This window comes from Salmo salar, chromosome 13 (genome assembly GCF_965601325.2).
Source record: "Salmo salar chromosome 13, fSalSal1, whole genome shotgun sequence".
Classification (NCBI taxonomy): Eukaryota; Metazoa; Chordata; class Actinopteri; order Salmoniformes; family Salmonidae; genus Salmo; species Salmo salar.
Window position 1 is genome coordinate 30,632,774 of NC_138303.1, and position 16,339 is coordinate 30,649,112.

At 42.6% G+C, this 16,339-nt stretch overlaps 1 protein-coding gene across 1 annotated transcript in view; it reads right to left on the reverse strand.

The window, feature by feature from the left end:
* Window positions 1–3,298: 3,298 nt before the first annotated feature.
* Window positions 3,299–16,339, reverse strand: part of LOC106566817 (ephrin type-B receptor 2) — a 58,358-nt gene continuing 45,317 nt past the window's right edge. Inside the window, exons 4-15 of the mRNA XM_014135243.3 lie at window positions 15,690–15,845; window positions 13,301–13,636; window positions 12,212–12,336; window positions 11,959–12,121; window positions 11,638–11,811; window positions 11,237–11,359; window positions 10,627–10,874; window positions 9,177–9,392; window positions 8,284–8,433; window positions 7,828–8,021; window positions 7,379–7,534; window positions 3,299–7,124 (exon numbers count right to left, since the gene is read on the reverse strand). Of these exons, the coding sequence (XP_013990718.1) occupies window positions 7,016–7,124; window positions 7,379–7,534; window positions 7,828–8,021; window positions 8,284–8,433; window positions 9,177–9,392; window positions 10,627–10,874; window positions 11,237–11,359; window positions 11,638–11,811; window positions 11,959–12,121; window positions 12,212–12,336; window positions 13,301–13,636; window positions 15,690–15,845 (2,150 nt within the window). The 3' untranslated portion in view covers window positions 3,299–7,015. The remainder of the gene's footprint in view (window positions 7,125–7,378; window positions 7,535–7,827; window positions 8,022–8,283; window positions 8,434–9,176; window positions 9,393–10,626; window positions 10,875–11,236; window positions 11,360–11,637; window positions 11,812–11,958; window positions 12,122–12,211; window positions 12,337–13,300; window positions 13,637–15,689; window positions 15,846–16,339) is intronic.

A 16,339-nucleotide genomic window follows, 5' to 3' on the forward strand; every position in this document is an offset into this window, starting at 1 on the left:
AGTGAGAGAGAGGGAGTGAGCGAGAGAGAGCGAGAGAGAGAGTAAGGGAGGGGGGGTAAATAGAAACTAGCAAACCAGAGACGTGCGCTGGGGAGGGTGGGGAGAGCGGGGGACGGGGGGTGGAGGGCGATAGGGTAAGCCAGAAGGTGGTGTGAGTTTGCAGGAGGGTCGACCCTCAGAGTCTCATTACTCCTTCGTCAGAACAATTAACGAGGGACTTCGTCTGTGAGTCAGAAGAAGAATATACTGTGAGGATCTAAGCATCGGAAGGCTAGACTCACTGAATGCATGGGTATTTATATCCAACCGTATGGGCTGGGGAGCTACCGACAGTGACTCGTGTCCAAATGACATCAGATACCCAACTCACATGTTGTGATGATGTCACATGGCTCGCAGAATCCCAGGAGGAATATAATCCTGACGACCGTGATCCTTGGGAATCATCATCACATACATCTCCTCCTCAACTGTCCTCTGTCTCACTGTGCTGCACGATCCGGCCATCCCAGCTCTGTTGCCATGACAACATGCTCTAAACATCCACCGTGGTGTGAAGCTGCCTGTGCAGCACAAGCGAATATCCCAAAAGTGTCATATTGAGGAACGCCATCACATGACAGCTTGCCACAGCGGGGTGATGCGTTTGTCTCGTGCCTTTCCTGAGCAACAAGCTGAATGGCTGTCTCATACAATCCACTCATGTAGCTTTAATGCATGTCCTATACATACACAGTTAGAAAAACATACAGTACATACACTACAGTTTTAACACATCCACTGCAAAAGCCCAGTGGTCCTCAGAAATACTGTACCTTAAACTAAGCAATGTGTTCCCAATGGCAGTTACCTTACCAATGGCAGCTGATTTGCCAGCTGTTGTTGTTTACATGCTATTTACCTCTATGCTACAGTACAGTAGTCAGACATTATGTCCACAGACCGCAGTTACAGAAACAGAATATATGCTATGTCCACCAAGAGCATTTCCTGATACATCAAACATGCTTGCTGGGAATAGCATGTCACAGATATAACCGTGGGAAGCAGGTGTGCTGAGGGTGCTGCAGCACCCCCTGAAAAATATCAATAAAATAAAATATGAATTTAAAAAAAAGCAGTTTTTCTTTTGAAAAAGTGAGTTTTTCCCCAGTTTGCTACCAGGCCATTGGGTCTTGGTATAACAAATATACACAGTCACTAGTAAAAGTCTACACACCCCTTGCACAATCTTGACATTTTACAGCCTTAGAATTAAATAGAAAATGTATTAAATTAGATTTGTTTCCTACCGATGTACTCCACATTTCCGAAGTGGAAGAAAAAGTACATTAAAAAAAATCCTAATAAAAAATGTCATTAAAAAAAAGATGTCTTGATTTCATGTTTCTTTTGATCCTGACAAACTCCCCAGTCACTGCTGGTGAAAATAATTTTGAATGTTAGGGAGGGGGAGCACCTGGAGTTGGAGGTCCCTGTAAGAAGGGTAAATTCCAATGAATCCCAGTAATGGAGATTATGTAAATCAGCTAACTAGTTAGCTAGCTAACTGTTAGCTATGCTGTTGTTACAATGTAACTAGTCTTTACCTGTGATTGAAGTTTGTACTGCTGCTTACATCTGAGTTGTAGTTTCTGCTTGTACAGCAGTAGGAGGATGCGTGCAGTGCAGCTGAGTGAGCACTCCCGTGTGGGCAGAGGAGCGGGGGAGGGGACATTTTCCAAGATTCAAAAATTAGAAATTAGCGAATTTGATGGGCATTTCTTTTTAGAACAGGAGAAAAATGTGACTAAAAGTTGAAAAAAATGGAAAGGGCACTTCACTTATAGGAGGGCAACAGGGCAGGTGCTCAGGCACCCCTAGAGCCCTATCTGTGCACCTGCCTGCATCAACATTAATCACTAATTTCATTGGCACCAACACAGAAATTATTATTGTTATTGACTAGTTGATAAGTCAGTATTCTTTAGTGTAATTGTAGGGAGCTTCCCTGCAGAGGCCATTAGGGCCCTATGAAGTGAAAATAGGCTAAGTTGTTTCCCCCCCATGCAGTTCAGGTTTAGCATGTAAATAAATGTCAGTGTAACCTAATGTGTGGCACCCTGGGTCAGGAACAGCTGCACATACAGGGCTGGGAGGGAGGGAGGGAGGCGCCATGGAAAAGCATGGCGCCTCACTTTCCAACGGTCATTCTCAAAGTGACCTAAGCATCCAAGACAGTGGGTTCCAGCTGTCACTTCTTTAGTTGCACGTTGGCAGGTGTGACTGTTGGCTGTGTACCCAGCCTGGGTGCCAGTCAAGGACAGAGAGCTAGGGCTCTTAGGGGGGAGTACCACTGTGGAAAGTTAGACAGACATCTTGTTCTTCTTCAAAAAGAAACCTGAGACCACCTGTCAGTTATTCTGTGTGTTCGTGCGTGCGTGTGTCCAAACACCACACCTGCCAACTGTGAGACTTGAACAAGGTTGGCAGCCATGTGAGTCATCTTTTGTGATATCTGACGGAAGTCTAGCTACATTCTGTACTATCAAGAATCAGGATCAAGCTGCAGGAATTTGACAGACAAACAGACAGACAGGCAGGCAGGCAGGCAGGCAGGCTTTCGAGGATGTAGTACAATGTGCCTTCTGAGAAATGGGATACACTTACCCAGATTATGTTTCTGAAATAAAGGAATCCAGAAGTACTTGATCACAAATGTCTTCAGCTGAGGAAATCTCTAATCTAGCAGAGAAAGTTGCACCCACGTCCGTTACATTGACAGATGTATGTATATATACGGATTTGCTCAGAATTTGTTTACATTTGATGGTAAAGAATGACAGCACTCTCTCAGAAAGCACACATGACCACACAATGACCCAGTGAGTGAAAGAAAACTGTTGATGTACAACTTGGAATCAAGGCTTCCAATTCTTCTATTTGGAAATGTAATTACAATATGATAAAAGACTAAACAGATGAGACTTCGGGCAAATGCTCACCAATGCAAAAACCAGCAGACAAGCATCTTGACTGTTGACATTGTTGGACAAATATCCTAGAGTGGTCTCTACTTCCCTCTTGTGTTCAATGTGTTCTTTACAGTCTCAGGACCAGTTATTTTACAGTGAAGATAAAACACATAAGTAGAAGACATGGTCAAATATAGAAAATAGTAAGGGATAACATCTTTATTTGATGAAATATAAATGTAATGCAAGATAAAGGGGAAAAGTTCTTGAAGAAAATAAGAGTACTTTGAGACAGAATGTAACCAATATTTTATTATTATTATTATTGAAACAGTTGTACCGGCTTTTCAGTTTGTTGTTGTAGATGTTGTTTTCTTTTGTTTTGTCTTTTTTTTATAAAATAGACAAATAACAGTATTACAAATAATTAAAATTGTTACATCCTTCACAGGGTTACAGTCAATGTACATTTATACAGAAAACAAGATGTCCCAATGCAATCACAGTGGTTAGGACTGGACGGGGAGGGGGGGGTAGACCAAGGACGGAGGACAAAAGTGAAAGAATGTGAAAAAGGTACTATAACGGTATAGAGGTATAGTAATAGTACAGTTTTAACATGGGACCAGCATAGGGAATGAGAGTTATTTTTACACACAGAGAATGACAAAAACTTAAATGTGGTCATATAGAGGGCACAACTATATTGACTTGAGGTTACAGTAGAAGCGTCCTTTTGGTTTCTTTTGTTAGCAAATGGCACACACTCAGAGATGACAGGCTCTTTCTGAGTGTATTTGTTGACAGAAGCAAAAAATAAACAAATAAAGATTTGTTTGATTTGACAGTCTTCATTCACAAATTCAGATCTTGTATAGTACATTGCCTCCCCACTTGTTATGCTAGGCCTATAAAAAAAAAGTAAATTAGTGTCTGGGGCTATCCTATATGAATCAAATAGCAAAGCTTCCAACACATTAATGCACAAGCTGTACCTTGATGAGAAGCTATGCTAAACAACAGATAATACATAATAAGATGAGGACAATGTATCTGTAAAGAACTGCAGATGATAGTATTTTGAAGAACATATCCCTATTTATTGAAGTGGGGAGTGTCTCTTTTCCCCAGAAAAGCAGAGTTTGTTGGTTGGGTAGCAGTAGTATAACATTTTAATAAGACTGTTGTCTCATTGAGTTGTCTCCTAATTAGTACCTTATTTATAACTATTAAATGCTATGTGAGATGCTGGAATGGCTGATTGCGATTTATCCATGAAGGGCCGAGACAATGGAAGCATGCAGACACTGTAGCACTCAAGGAGCAGAGGTTGCAATATCCTGGTTTTACTTGTCTAGTATCTTTTGGCTGCTTAGAACAACACTTTTCAAAAACATTTAAAACGTTTTCCTGCTGATCCCTGAACCTCAAGTTCAGTACGTTATGGACGGAGTATCAACGTGTAAACTTGTTGTGATTTGTGCTGCCACAATAGGAGGAAGACGTAGACCCTACCTCTCAGTACAACAAAAACTGAAGCCTGTCCTTTTTTTAAATGACCTTTCATCCATTTCTTTAAAAAGTCCCCACTTTTCTCTGAGACGATTCATAAACACGTGTTCTAGCTTTTTAAATAGTAACAGCAACAGTATATACATGTCAATATGCTGGCAGTGTATGACCCCAGATTACGTGACAATTCACAGCTCCATACTGTCAAAGGTGATCATGGTAGCAGTATAAAAACAAAAAATAAAAACCACTTAAAAACAAACCAAATGAGCACAGTGTTCTGTGAAGTCTTAAATACCAGCAGGCTACTTTTCTAATCATTTCCCACCTGTGGCGCTTCAGAGGCTGCTATTTTGTGCAAGTACAGTATAGAACACCTTTCTGCATAACCTAAGGCAGCCATTTTGTATGTACCATAAAGGGGAGGACAAGTGCTTTTTCATGACAGGACCAAAGTACATTGGTATTCACATGAGATCCTTTAAACATAGCGGAGGGCAAAAGGAAAGCGTAATCCAAACTTTGCACACAACATTTTTGTAATGGAAGAATTCATGGTAGCGCCCATCCTACTTCATCATTAAGGTGCACATTGAAACATTAAAAAAACTACTCACTGAGTCACTGAAGCAAAGATTGCACAGAGCAGAACTCCAAAACAGTGAAAATGGCCGACATGGTTTAGTGGCTATGGCAACCTGCGATTCCCAGAAGAGAGAGAAACAACGGAGAGACCCTAGGGTTTAGGGGATCCTAAACAAGATTTGGTTAGCTGACATGGGCTAATTGAGTTACTGTCACTGACTGACAATATAGTGACCTCCAAAATATTGTGACAGTGACACATTTTTTGTTGTTTTGACTCTGTACTCCAACCTTTTGGATATGAAATGATACAATGACAATGAGGTTAAAGTGCAGACTGTCAGCTTACATTTGATGGTATGTTTCATTTGTTTCTAAACACTCTACATTAATGTGGATGATACAATGATTATTGATAGCCCTGAATGAATTGTGAATGATAATGAGTGAGAAAGTTAGACGCACAAATATCATACCCTCAAGACTTGCTAACCTCTTACCATTTCATATAACATAGAAGGTTAGCATTTTTCGAAGAGAGATATATTTATGCTTCTGTAACTTTCTCACTCATCATTATTCACAATTAATTCAGGACTATCCATAATCATGGTAGCATCCTCATTAATGTAGAAGTGTTTAGAAACATATCCTATTCTTATTTACAATAAAAGTGACTCCAAAATGACACAATACATTATTTACCATAAATTTCTATTGGGCACAAAATAATCTGAAACACAACCAAAACAAATAGCAAATACTTTAATAAACATGTAAGTGAATTTCTCCCAATACTTTTGGTCCCCTAAAATGTGGGGACTATGTACAAAAAGTGCTGTTATTTCTAAACGGTTCACCTGATATTGATGAAAATACCCTCAAAATAAAGTTGACAGTCTGCACTTTAACCTCATCGTTATTGTACCATTTCAAATCCAAAGTGCTGGAGTATAAAGCTAAAACAACCACAAAAATTAAAAAAAATCTCCCAATAATTTTGGAACTGCTGATGTACAACCAAATTCCGAAATGTCACCTTGTGTAATCTACGTTTCTAACTCTCAACAGTAAGTTGAGACCCCGACTGAGAACCCTAGCAACCGCGGGGCCCTACGTGCAGCGCATAGTCTGCAGACAGAGATTCAGGTGCATCTGATATGTACCAGACAATGACATGCACAGTACATTACATTTATATTATGGTTTTTTTGGGCTGTTGGAAGTAGTGTGTTCAAAGGTTTAAAAAAAACGTTGAAAATGTATTTTCAAGAGATTGGAAGTGTAGGTACTGTAGGTAGCAAACAGAAATATAATTGCCACAATTTTCTAACTGTCAAAAGAGAGCCTTATTCACAAGAACGCTGAGTCTGATGCTTCTAGAAGATGAGTAATTTCATTTTACATCCATAAAGTCTATGGAACTGTATTGAAGTCTGCCATTTTTCCATCCACTCCGTTCAGAGTACTGGTCATATTGTTGGAGTCGCTGATACCCTCAGAACCTCACTGTGAAAGATGAGAGTAAAGTCCTATGAAGTCTGGTCCCAACCTTCTCTTAATAGCCCTTTTAAAGGGCAGTCTTGTTGTTGAGTTTCAGTCTGGGGACTAGTAGAAATCATATCCAACTAATAGACTGTAAACAATATCCTACTACAAACAGAGGGAGGGGCTGCAGCTGTGCACTCAACACAGACAGGCTGCAGTTGGAGACCGGACACAGTCTGGACACAGTCGTAGGCTCAGCACTAGAGACAGACTTAACATATGAGGGGGCGGTGGTTGTGGACTGAGCACGGCTGCAAACTGACCAGACTGAGCGTACAGTACAGGCTGCAGACTGTTGACTGAACTCATGGGAAGACGGTCTAGAGAAAGGGGTCTGATGGGGGTGGAGGGTCACAGTCTGACAGGGAGACCAGGCTGGGGGTCCGGTATAGTCTGCTGTCCTCCCCGTCTAGAGGTCAGACCTCCACAGAGGTGATCTGGTTCATCTGGGCCCGCATGGACTGGACACTGTTCAGCATCTTCTTCTGGTGGCCTGCTAGCGTCACCCCTACTCGGAGGATGTCCCTTTGGAGAGAGAGAAAGCAGTCAGCAACACAGCAGTCTACGACACATTTAGCAAGTCAGCAACACAGCAGTCTACAACACATTTAGCACAGTCTATGAGGCCGGATTTAGCACAGTCTAGAACACTTTTAACACAGTCTAGGTCCACTACACATCTAGGACAGTCTATGACACATTAAGATTAGTCTAAAACACATTCAACACAGTCTAGGACACATTTAGCAGGGGGAGGGTGTCGGGGGAGGTTAACTTACTCTGTGGTCATTTGGGAGACCACATCGAAGCTGGTGAACTCCTCATTGGCAAAGTTCTCCTTGTACTGGCCCATCCTGATGGCATCCAGCCACTCATCCACGGTGCTGAAGCTGGAGAAGTCAGGCGTGCTGCGGTCTAGCAGAGGTAGGTGAACACTAGAAACAGGAGAGGAACCCAGTGAGAACCCAGACAAACCCAATGACAACCCAAACAAATCCATTGAGAACCCAGTGAGAACCCAAAAGAAAGGAGTAAAGAGAAAGAAACAGTGAATCAAAGAGCATCAGATGAAACAGTGCATGAGTCTGTCCTTTACAGCTTCCTTTCCTTAAGTCCTTTCCTTGGACTGGAGAGTCCACTAAAATGTGTGGTCGGCATTGTGGAAAGGAGATGAGGAAAGGATGGAAGCTATTTAAGATGACTGAGACACAGCCCGTGAGTGCCTTACCTTGATGACAGCGGCGTCATGGCCTTCAGACTGTTGGGGTTGCGGATCATCTTGTCCAGGTTGTTGACAATCTGGCTGAACTTGGGCCGGTTGTTGCGGTCCTTCTGCCAGCAGTCCAGCATGAGCTGGTGCAGGGCACTAGGACAGTCCATGGGCGGGGGCAACCGGTAGTCCTGCTCTATGGCATTGATCACCTACAGGGCATTGGCACAGATTGATATGAAAATTAATAGAGGCCTTGGCCTAAATTGTTGGTCTTCCCATGTAGTTAATACAGCCTGAATAAAATGTATAGTAAGACTGTCTCAGTCTCTCTCTCTCTGAATGTGTTTCTCTGTCTCAATCGCTCCCTCCCCCCTTTTCTCTCTGTTTTCTCCAAGTGACTGCAACAATCTGCTTTAGGACTAAACATTGTAGGTGAAACGATGATGATAATGACTCCTCCTGGATACTCACATCTTGATTACTCATGTCCCAGTAGGGCCTCTCACCGTATGACATCACCTCCCACATGACGATGCCGTAGCTCCACCCATCACTGGAGGAGGTGAACTTCCTGTACTGAATGGCTTCCGGGGCGGTCCATCGGATAGGGATCTTCCCTCCCTGTAAAGACAGACAAGTGTTCCGTACCAATTCTCCACCCTTCAGCCAGGACTGTGCACTTGGTCACTCCCCTCATGCATTTAGAAGTATTGGATTGGTGCAAGTATGCCTGAAGGGAGTTACATTTTGGTCATTAAGTAGATCATCTTCTCCAGAGTGACTTAGTCAGTTTCCACCATATTTCTTAAACCAGACCATTTCTTTTAAATCTCTAAGAAGGAGTACTTCAGTGCACACTTCAGGAGAAGGGTAGAAAACCAGACTGCAGCCCGCAAATAAAGCATAGGTTGTGGGTGGATCTCAGTAGTCTCAAGAAGTGGCGTTGTTTCGTTGTCTTCTTCTGCACTGATCTGATAGCACTGGACACGTAAAAGCAAATCCTTTGTTGAGACACTGATATTGCTTTCCTGTGTCCTATACTTGCAAATCAGTGGTGATGAAAGGAATGAGCCGAGGAGAGGAATCCACATTAGACTATTAGGATGTGTCCTGCATGTATAATCTCAAACCTGATACATTTCCATACTAGCATACCACTTAGAATGCATGCCCAATACATTGCTTCATAATAAGTGGTATTCTAGTGTGTATATTGGGACCATAGAAATATAATCTATTCCTATGATTGGAACAGAGCCATAATCACCAGGACACTGGTGTTTGTGGGGTCTAACTTGCCCAAAATACATTGCTTCATACTATATAGTATGGAAGTATGGATATTGGGACAGAGCCACACTCACCAGGGCGCTGGTGTAGGTGGGATCTGATGTGTCTTCCTCCAGAAACCGCGAGAGCCCGAAGTCAGATACCTTACACACCAGGTTGCTATTGACCAGGATGTTGCGGGCAGCCAGGTCCCGGTGCACGTAGTTCATGTCATTTAGGTACTTCATGCCCGCCGCAATGCCACGTAGCATGCCCACCAGCTGGATCACCGTGAACTGCCCATCATTTTGCTTTAAAAAAAACACTGAAATGTTATATTGCTATGCTATGTTATACTATGTTATGCCATATTGATATGTTAAGCTATATTAAGCTATGTTATGCAATGCTATATTATGTTGTATGCTATATTCTCTGATATGTGTTACACTTTCCAAAAAATGTGGCTGGTTCTCATATTAGTTGCCCTAGCATTGTTAGCCACACAAAATTGAGCGTCTGGTTGATCCGCTCACCTGGATCTGTGAGCTCACTGGATTTAACTAAGCCCACTCTACACACCTCACACCTGGGCCAGCCCGGGAGGGACCCACCAGAACTAATCAAAAACCAAAAACCTATTAAGTGTAGATGTGAAGGAAAGACAGCCACTGTGTTCTTGAATCCATTGGGTTCTTGATGTTGAAAATAGTTGAAAAATCTGTATGGTTACTGTGATATTTCATATGACCTACAATGCTTCACGTCTAAATATAATTTTGATTCTATTATCTCAGAAATTCATCACTGAGATTAGGCAGAGATCTAGCCTTTAGGTACTCCTCTCCTAATCTAGTCGCCTTTCCATTTGTTTGCACTGATCCAAAAGACAAGACAGGTGAAAGCCACCTGATGTAACCTGATACATGTCTGGAAGAAGGAGGAAAGTAGAAAAGGGAGGAGGTCTCTCCAGAGTATTGAGATGCCCAACTTTGAGGCCCACTGACCTACATATCTAGGACCTTCATTTGGGCCAGTTTGCTACATTTTTCGTAAGGGAAAATCCCCACTGGGCACAGACGTCAGCTCAACGTCTAGTTTAGATTTACATTTGGTTGAGTTGTTAACAAACGTGAATTCAACGTGAAATCAACCAAATACCTTACACACCAGGTTGCTATTGACCAGGATGTTGCGGGCAGCCAGGTCCCGGTGCATGTAGTTCATGTTATTTAGGTACTTCATGCCCACATGTTTTATTTGTCACATGCACTGAATAAAACAGGTGAATGAGTTATGAAAATATTTACAAAATAAATTGAAGAAATAAACATTTCACCATATCATTGGATTAGTTCAAAATGCTCTTACATTGATGACTTTTTGCAAATCCAATGACTTTTCCATGTTGATTCAACGTCATCACATCGATTTGTGGGGTTTAAATGAAGTGGAAACAATGCTGTGGAAATTGCAAACCTCAAATACACTAGGAAACTTCTCCTGTAACAAGGTAATGAAATGAAGATCTGTATCTGTACTGACCCTGAGGAAGGAGTCCAGCGATCCGTTCTCCATGAACTCAGTGATGATCATGACGGGGGCGCTCTTGGTGACCACGCCCTCCAGGTGGATGATGTTGGGGTGGTCAAACTGACCCATGATGGATGCCTCAGACAGGAAGTCCCGCCTCTGGCGCTCTGTGTAGCCCGCCTTCAGTGTCTTGATGGCCACCAGGATCTCTCTCTTCCCAGGGAGACGCAGGTTCCCGCTGCACACCTCCCCAAACTCTCCTGAACAATAATAGGTTCAGGTTTCAGATATACTGTCCATCAGCAAAGGACTCTGATATAGCACTTGGATAAGTCTTATAGTGGTGTGACATGGGACTGTAACTTGGATATCTTAAATGTACTGTAAGAATATCTTACAAGATGTATTATTGGGTTTAATCAACACTGCATATCAATATAACATTTTATAGGGCAATTTCCCAGACACAGATTAAGTCTAGTCAAGGACTAAAAAGTGCCTTCAACTGAGAATCTTCATTGAGAATGTTTTTTAGTCCAGGACTAAGCTTAATCTGTGTTATTATGTATATGTTATAATGTACAGTATATAGGGTTTTCACCTTCACCGGTTGATTTTTTACCTGCGCCAATGACTTGTTCAATCTTGACACAGGAGGTGTCAATCTCTTTGGCAAACTCCCTCACTGCCTCGTTGGGGTCCTCATAAGTGAAGGGGTCGATATAGATCTTCATTCCTGGAGACACTTGGAAGGAGAAACAGAGAAAAAACAGAGGATATGCATAATATACAGCCTGGGAGTACGTATTGGCTACAGAAAACAGCAGCTGGAATCTTGCCTGGGCTTAGACCTGATACAGGTGGTTAGATATAGTAGTAACCTTTAACTTCCAGTATTCTACATCTAATGGAAATGTCACCACTGTCCCCAGGATGGTAGTGTTATTCCTTAACAAATGTTTCACTCCACTATTCAACCCATTTCCCATGGATAGAAGGTTGTCTGTAAACCATGTTGCTCACTGTGGCCACTGGTGTAGTGCTGGACCTTGTCTGTGTATTCAGATTCTGTTCTCTCAGAGCTTCTTCGGTTGCAGACGATGACCAATACGACGACAGCGATGATGAAGACCACACCTGCAGCAGCTGAGCCAATGATGAGGGGGAGCTTCTCCTGAAAGCTGGACTTGTACTCCTCTGCAAATACACAACAAAACAAACCCATTCCTCCTATTAACGTCTACAAGGTTTGCCTACTCTGTAATGTTGAACTTTTGGGACTATACCATATACCCGGTAAGATAATTCAAAAGTGTTTGAAAAACACTGGTTCGAATGGCATACCTTCGGTCATGGTCTGAAAGTACATCTTTCCGCTGAAGCGTCCGAATCCGGCCACGGTTCGAGCCCGTACCTGGAAGACGTATATAGCTCCGGGCTTCAGGCCCCGGATGACTGCTGTGTTGGTCTGACTGCGCACCACCGATGAGTTCCACTCTGCCATGCTCTGGAACACACAGACACACACACAAAGGGTGTAAGACTGGATCTGCTCACTGTTTGAATTACAGTAGTAAAACCTGTCAACTGACTTTACCTTATCATAGTACTGCAGCTCATAGTCCAGTATGAGGCCGTTGGGCTGGTCCGGTTGGGACCAGGAGAGAGTGATGCTGTCAGGGGTCCGGCTCACCTGGTGCATAATCGACACAGCCGATGGTGCTGTGAGTGAGTGAGTGAGTGAGTGAGTGAGTGAGTGAGTGAGTGAGTGAGTGAGTGAGTGAGTGAGTGAGTGAGTGAGTGAGTGAGTGAGTGAGTGAGTGAGTGAGTGAGTGAGTGAGTGAGAGAGAAAAGGGTTAAGGTTAGTGACATTACTACAACACTAGGAAGAAGCTTTCAAATCCCCTGGTAATCAAGAACAAGACTAATGATGCAGCAAGGAACAAAGAGCCAGGAACATCGGAGATGGTTTATTGAGTATTATTACAGCCACCCATTCACTGAAAAAACTAATAGTAATAATGTATTTGTTTTCACTCTGATGTGTGAAATATTCACTCAGCAGGCAAAGACACACACAAGGCCTTTCCTAATGAGGGCTTAATTAGGGCATGTTTATGTAACAGTGCTTTCGGTTATACCCTGTAAAAACACTGGGGCTCATGGGAACCTGAGTTTGCTCTTTTCACAGTCCCATCCCAGACAGTAATTAGGACTGACAGCTAGTGCAGTGGAGAAAAGACTACAGTGTTAAGGGCAGAGAGTAGGAAGTGTATAGCCTGACCCTAATATCAACACTACTTAACACCCAGTCCATTTGAAATTTGAACCTCAACAAATAACGCAGTAAATCATGTCTGAATACTGCATTTCAAGTGCCCTAAATGCAATTGAACTCCCTCAATACTAATAAGGGTCACACATCTGTCGCTAAATTGTTCAGGCAGACATCATAAACATTGCTTACACAGACATTGTTCATTGGTACTACAAGACATATAGGTTTACTTATACAGATCTTGCCCTTGCAAAATACCATCAAAATATCTAAACCCATATTAGGTGTAATATTTCCTGTGCCACTCCTTATCAGACTGAACACACTCCTGATAATATCTCTTCACTGAACTTCGCACTGGAACATAGTACTTTGAGAGGAGAGTGAATGAATTGCTGTCTCCCTTACCGGCCTGGTTGGTGGTGATGTTGACTGAGGAGAAGTGTGGTGAGTAGGGGCTCTGGTCGGAGACCCCGTTGACTGCCTGGATCTCAAAGGTGTACTGCGTGTGGGCCAGCAGGTCACTGATGTGGACGCTGGTCTCTGTCAGGCCCAGTTGGCGAGGGATGAACTGGACGTTGTCCCCGCAGCGTGAACAGCCTCCCCGGCCCCCTCCACAGCTCTTACAGATGATGTTGTAGACCAAGTCCTCGCGGCCCCCGCCATCACGTGGCGCGCGCCACTCCAACCTCAGGGACGTCTCGTTCACGATCGAGATTACGCTCTGGGGCGCGGAGGGGATGGCTGTCAGAGGAGAGGGGGGAGATAAAGAAGAGTTCAGGGAGGATCAGTGATGATGAGGTTTATACTCCAGACAGTGGTCATAAGGAGCTACACGGGATTCAGCGTCTGATTCCAACCCAACCCACACCCTGTACTATAGCTCTCCAGCATCAGGGTTGTTGACCGCTGGTTAAATCTGCAATAAATTAACTCTGTGTGGTTGGAGTAGTATACAGTAGGTCACAAAACTAGTCTCCACATTTCAATATTCGGACACAATTTTTAATTTTTTTGTTCTTTTATAAACAATACAAAACATACACATGCAAACATCTACTACATCACTCCTGCCCAGATCCACTAGCACACCCCCCCCCCCCCCCCATCTCTAGCGCATGCATCACTTCCCAACCACATGGCCTGAAACTGCATTTTGTTTCTCTCTGCAGCCCACACACTTTTAATATTTAAATAATAAATCATTTGATTTTTCCTTTGTGATAATGATGGCGGATTGATAGATTTCCAAGTTTTTAGTATATGTTTTTTCAAGATGAGTGATGAGAAGAGAATGGTCCAACCCATCGTGTATGTAACTAGACCCCAATATGACGTCTTAAAATATGCAGACAGATGGATTAAAAGGTTACATTGTTAATACTTCTGACAGCCAACTTTCTAGCTCCGCCCACAACTTTCGGACTTTCTAGCATTCCCAGAAAGCATGGATTATTGAGTCATCGTTCGTTTTACACTTAAGACACGACTCTGTCAATGTGCTGCAGAATTTGTGAGTTTTGTCTCTTGTATAATAAATTCAATACATTAGTTTATACTGGATTAAGCGTATATTTTCGTTAACTTTCCCTCCATCTTGTGCCAACATCAGTTCTTTTTTAGTCTTGGTTCCAAATGTTTATATTTTTTCTAAGAGACAGTCAGTTGGATATGCTCTCTGCAAGGTTGTATATATCATATCATATGAAGATATTTTTCTGACTCAAATAAGATTACCTCACGGTTGCTCTGATGTCCAAAAGATTTCAAATAGAAATTTTATTCGGACACTAAATTCAAAGACTCCAAAGTATTTGCATGAGCTCTATTCAAGTCCATCAGGCTTCAGATCAACTTTTCTATAGAAGGAAGAGAGAGCGATGAAAAGAGCAGTGTGGTAGTTAACTAGTGTCCTGGTGGAATCTGAGAGACACAAAGAATGCCCCGCATGCTCATTTCTGCCTCTTTAATTAGAGAGAGACCGCTGAGGGCCACATCTCCATTGTGGCCCTGGCTACATCCCAAATGACACCCTATTGACTTTTTGTGTGCACTACTTTTCACCAGGGCCCATAGGGTGTCCATAGGACTCTGGTCAAAAGTAGTGCACTATAAAAGCAAAAGGGTTCCATTTGTGACCGAGACCCCATTTTCACATTCAAAACAGCTGCCCCCTTCATAATGGACAGGCTTATGCAAATCTCTCAGGATATTTTCTCTGAGGTCCTTGTCGGACTGGTGCACCAATGGAAGAGAATGGAAGGGACATTCCAACAGTTCAGTGCTGTTGGAATGAAACATAACCCTTGTTTTGCCCTTGGGCACCTAGAAGAATGCATGACTTTGGTATTTTTTTATGTGAAAATGTACGAGTGGAGCTGGAGTCTTGGTAAAAAAGTGAAAGTTGAAAAGATTTGGCTTGAGGTTAGCACTTTTGTTTGTGCTCATTGCATTATACACAACATATATCAGAATCATTCTGTCTTTGCTAGACAGGTGCTTTTCTATAGTGAATGCCACATAAGGCCTGCATTTACATTATTAGGGTTGAGCTGATGGATTCTGTTAGTAAATTCATAGACAAAATGAAAACTCAATTCAACAATTGATAATGGCCCATAATGTCCTGGGACCATTTGTCAATTAATTATTTAAAATGTGAATTTTGATACAATTCTTATATACACAAAAGCCTACTAAATAGAGTGCTGTATGATAATCTCTACTGTGTCTTTCCTTAACACTGTGTAGTACCACCCATGGAGAGTATGTGGAACTGTAAGGTCTAGAAACCTACTGGTGCAGGGTATCTGCGGGGGATCCGAGTCGCTGCGGTAGTACCCGCTGCGGCACACACAGTTGGTGGCCCCCTCGTTGGTGGTGCGACTGTTGATGGGACACTGGAGACACAGGTGGTCCCCCTGGGAAGACTTAAAGAACCCTGAGCCACACGCTGAAGATGAGAGAGCGTGAGAGAGAGGGAAAGACAGAGGGAGAGAGAGAGAGTTAGAGAGGTTATGAATGAACTTATTATACTAAAGTGACATAAAATGGCATACTCCAGACATTTTACAACATGACAGCTTGAGAGAAAAAAGGGTACAGAGTCGATAGAAAGACAAATTCCCAGACATATAACAATATATTGGTCTTGAAATGCAGACATAATAAGCTTTGGCATGTCCTTCTTCATATGGTTAATAAAATATAACTTCCAGGAGTCTGAGGCTTGTTGCTATTCAGGTTTTTGTCTCATGGCATTTGAAACTCTGGAAGAACAGAGTGAGGCATAGTCAAAGAGACTTTGAAATCTGGAGGTCTGGAATTGAATGGCTATAAACAGGGATAAAGAGGGAAAGGGGGAGGTAGAGTGGAAGAGCCAGTTTATAAGGGTTATACATATTCTAGTACTGTGTTGAAATAGGGTTTAAAGAGAGAATGGGATCG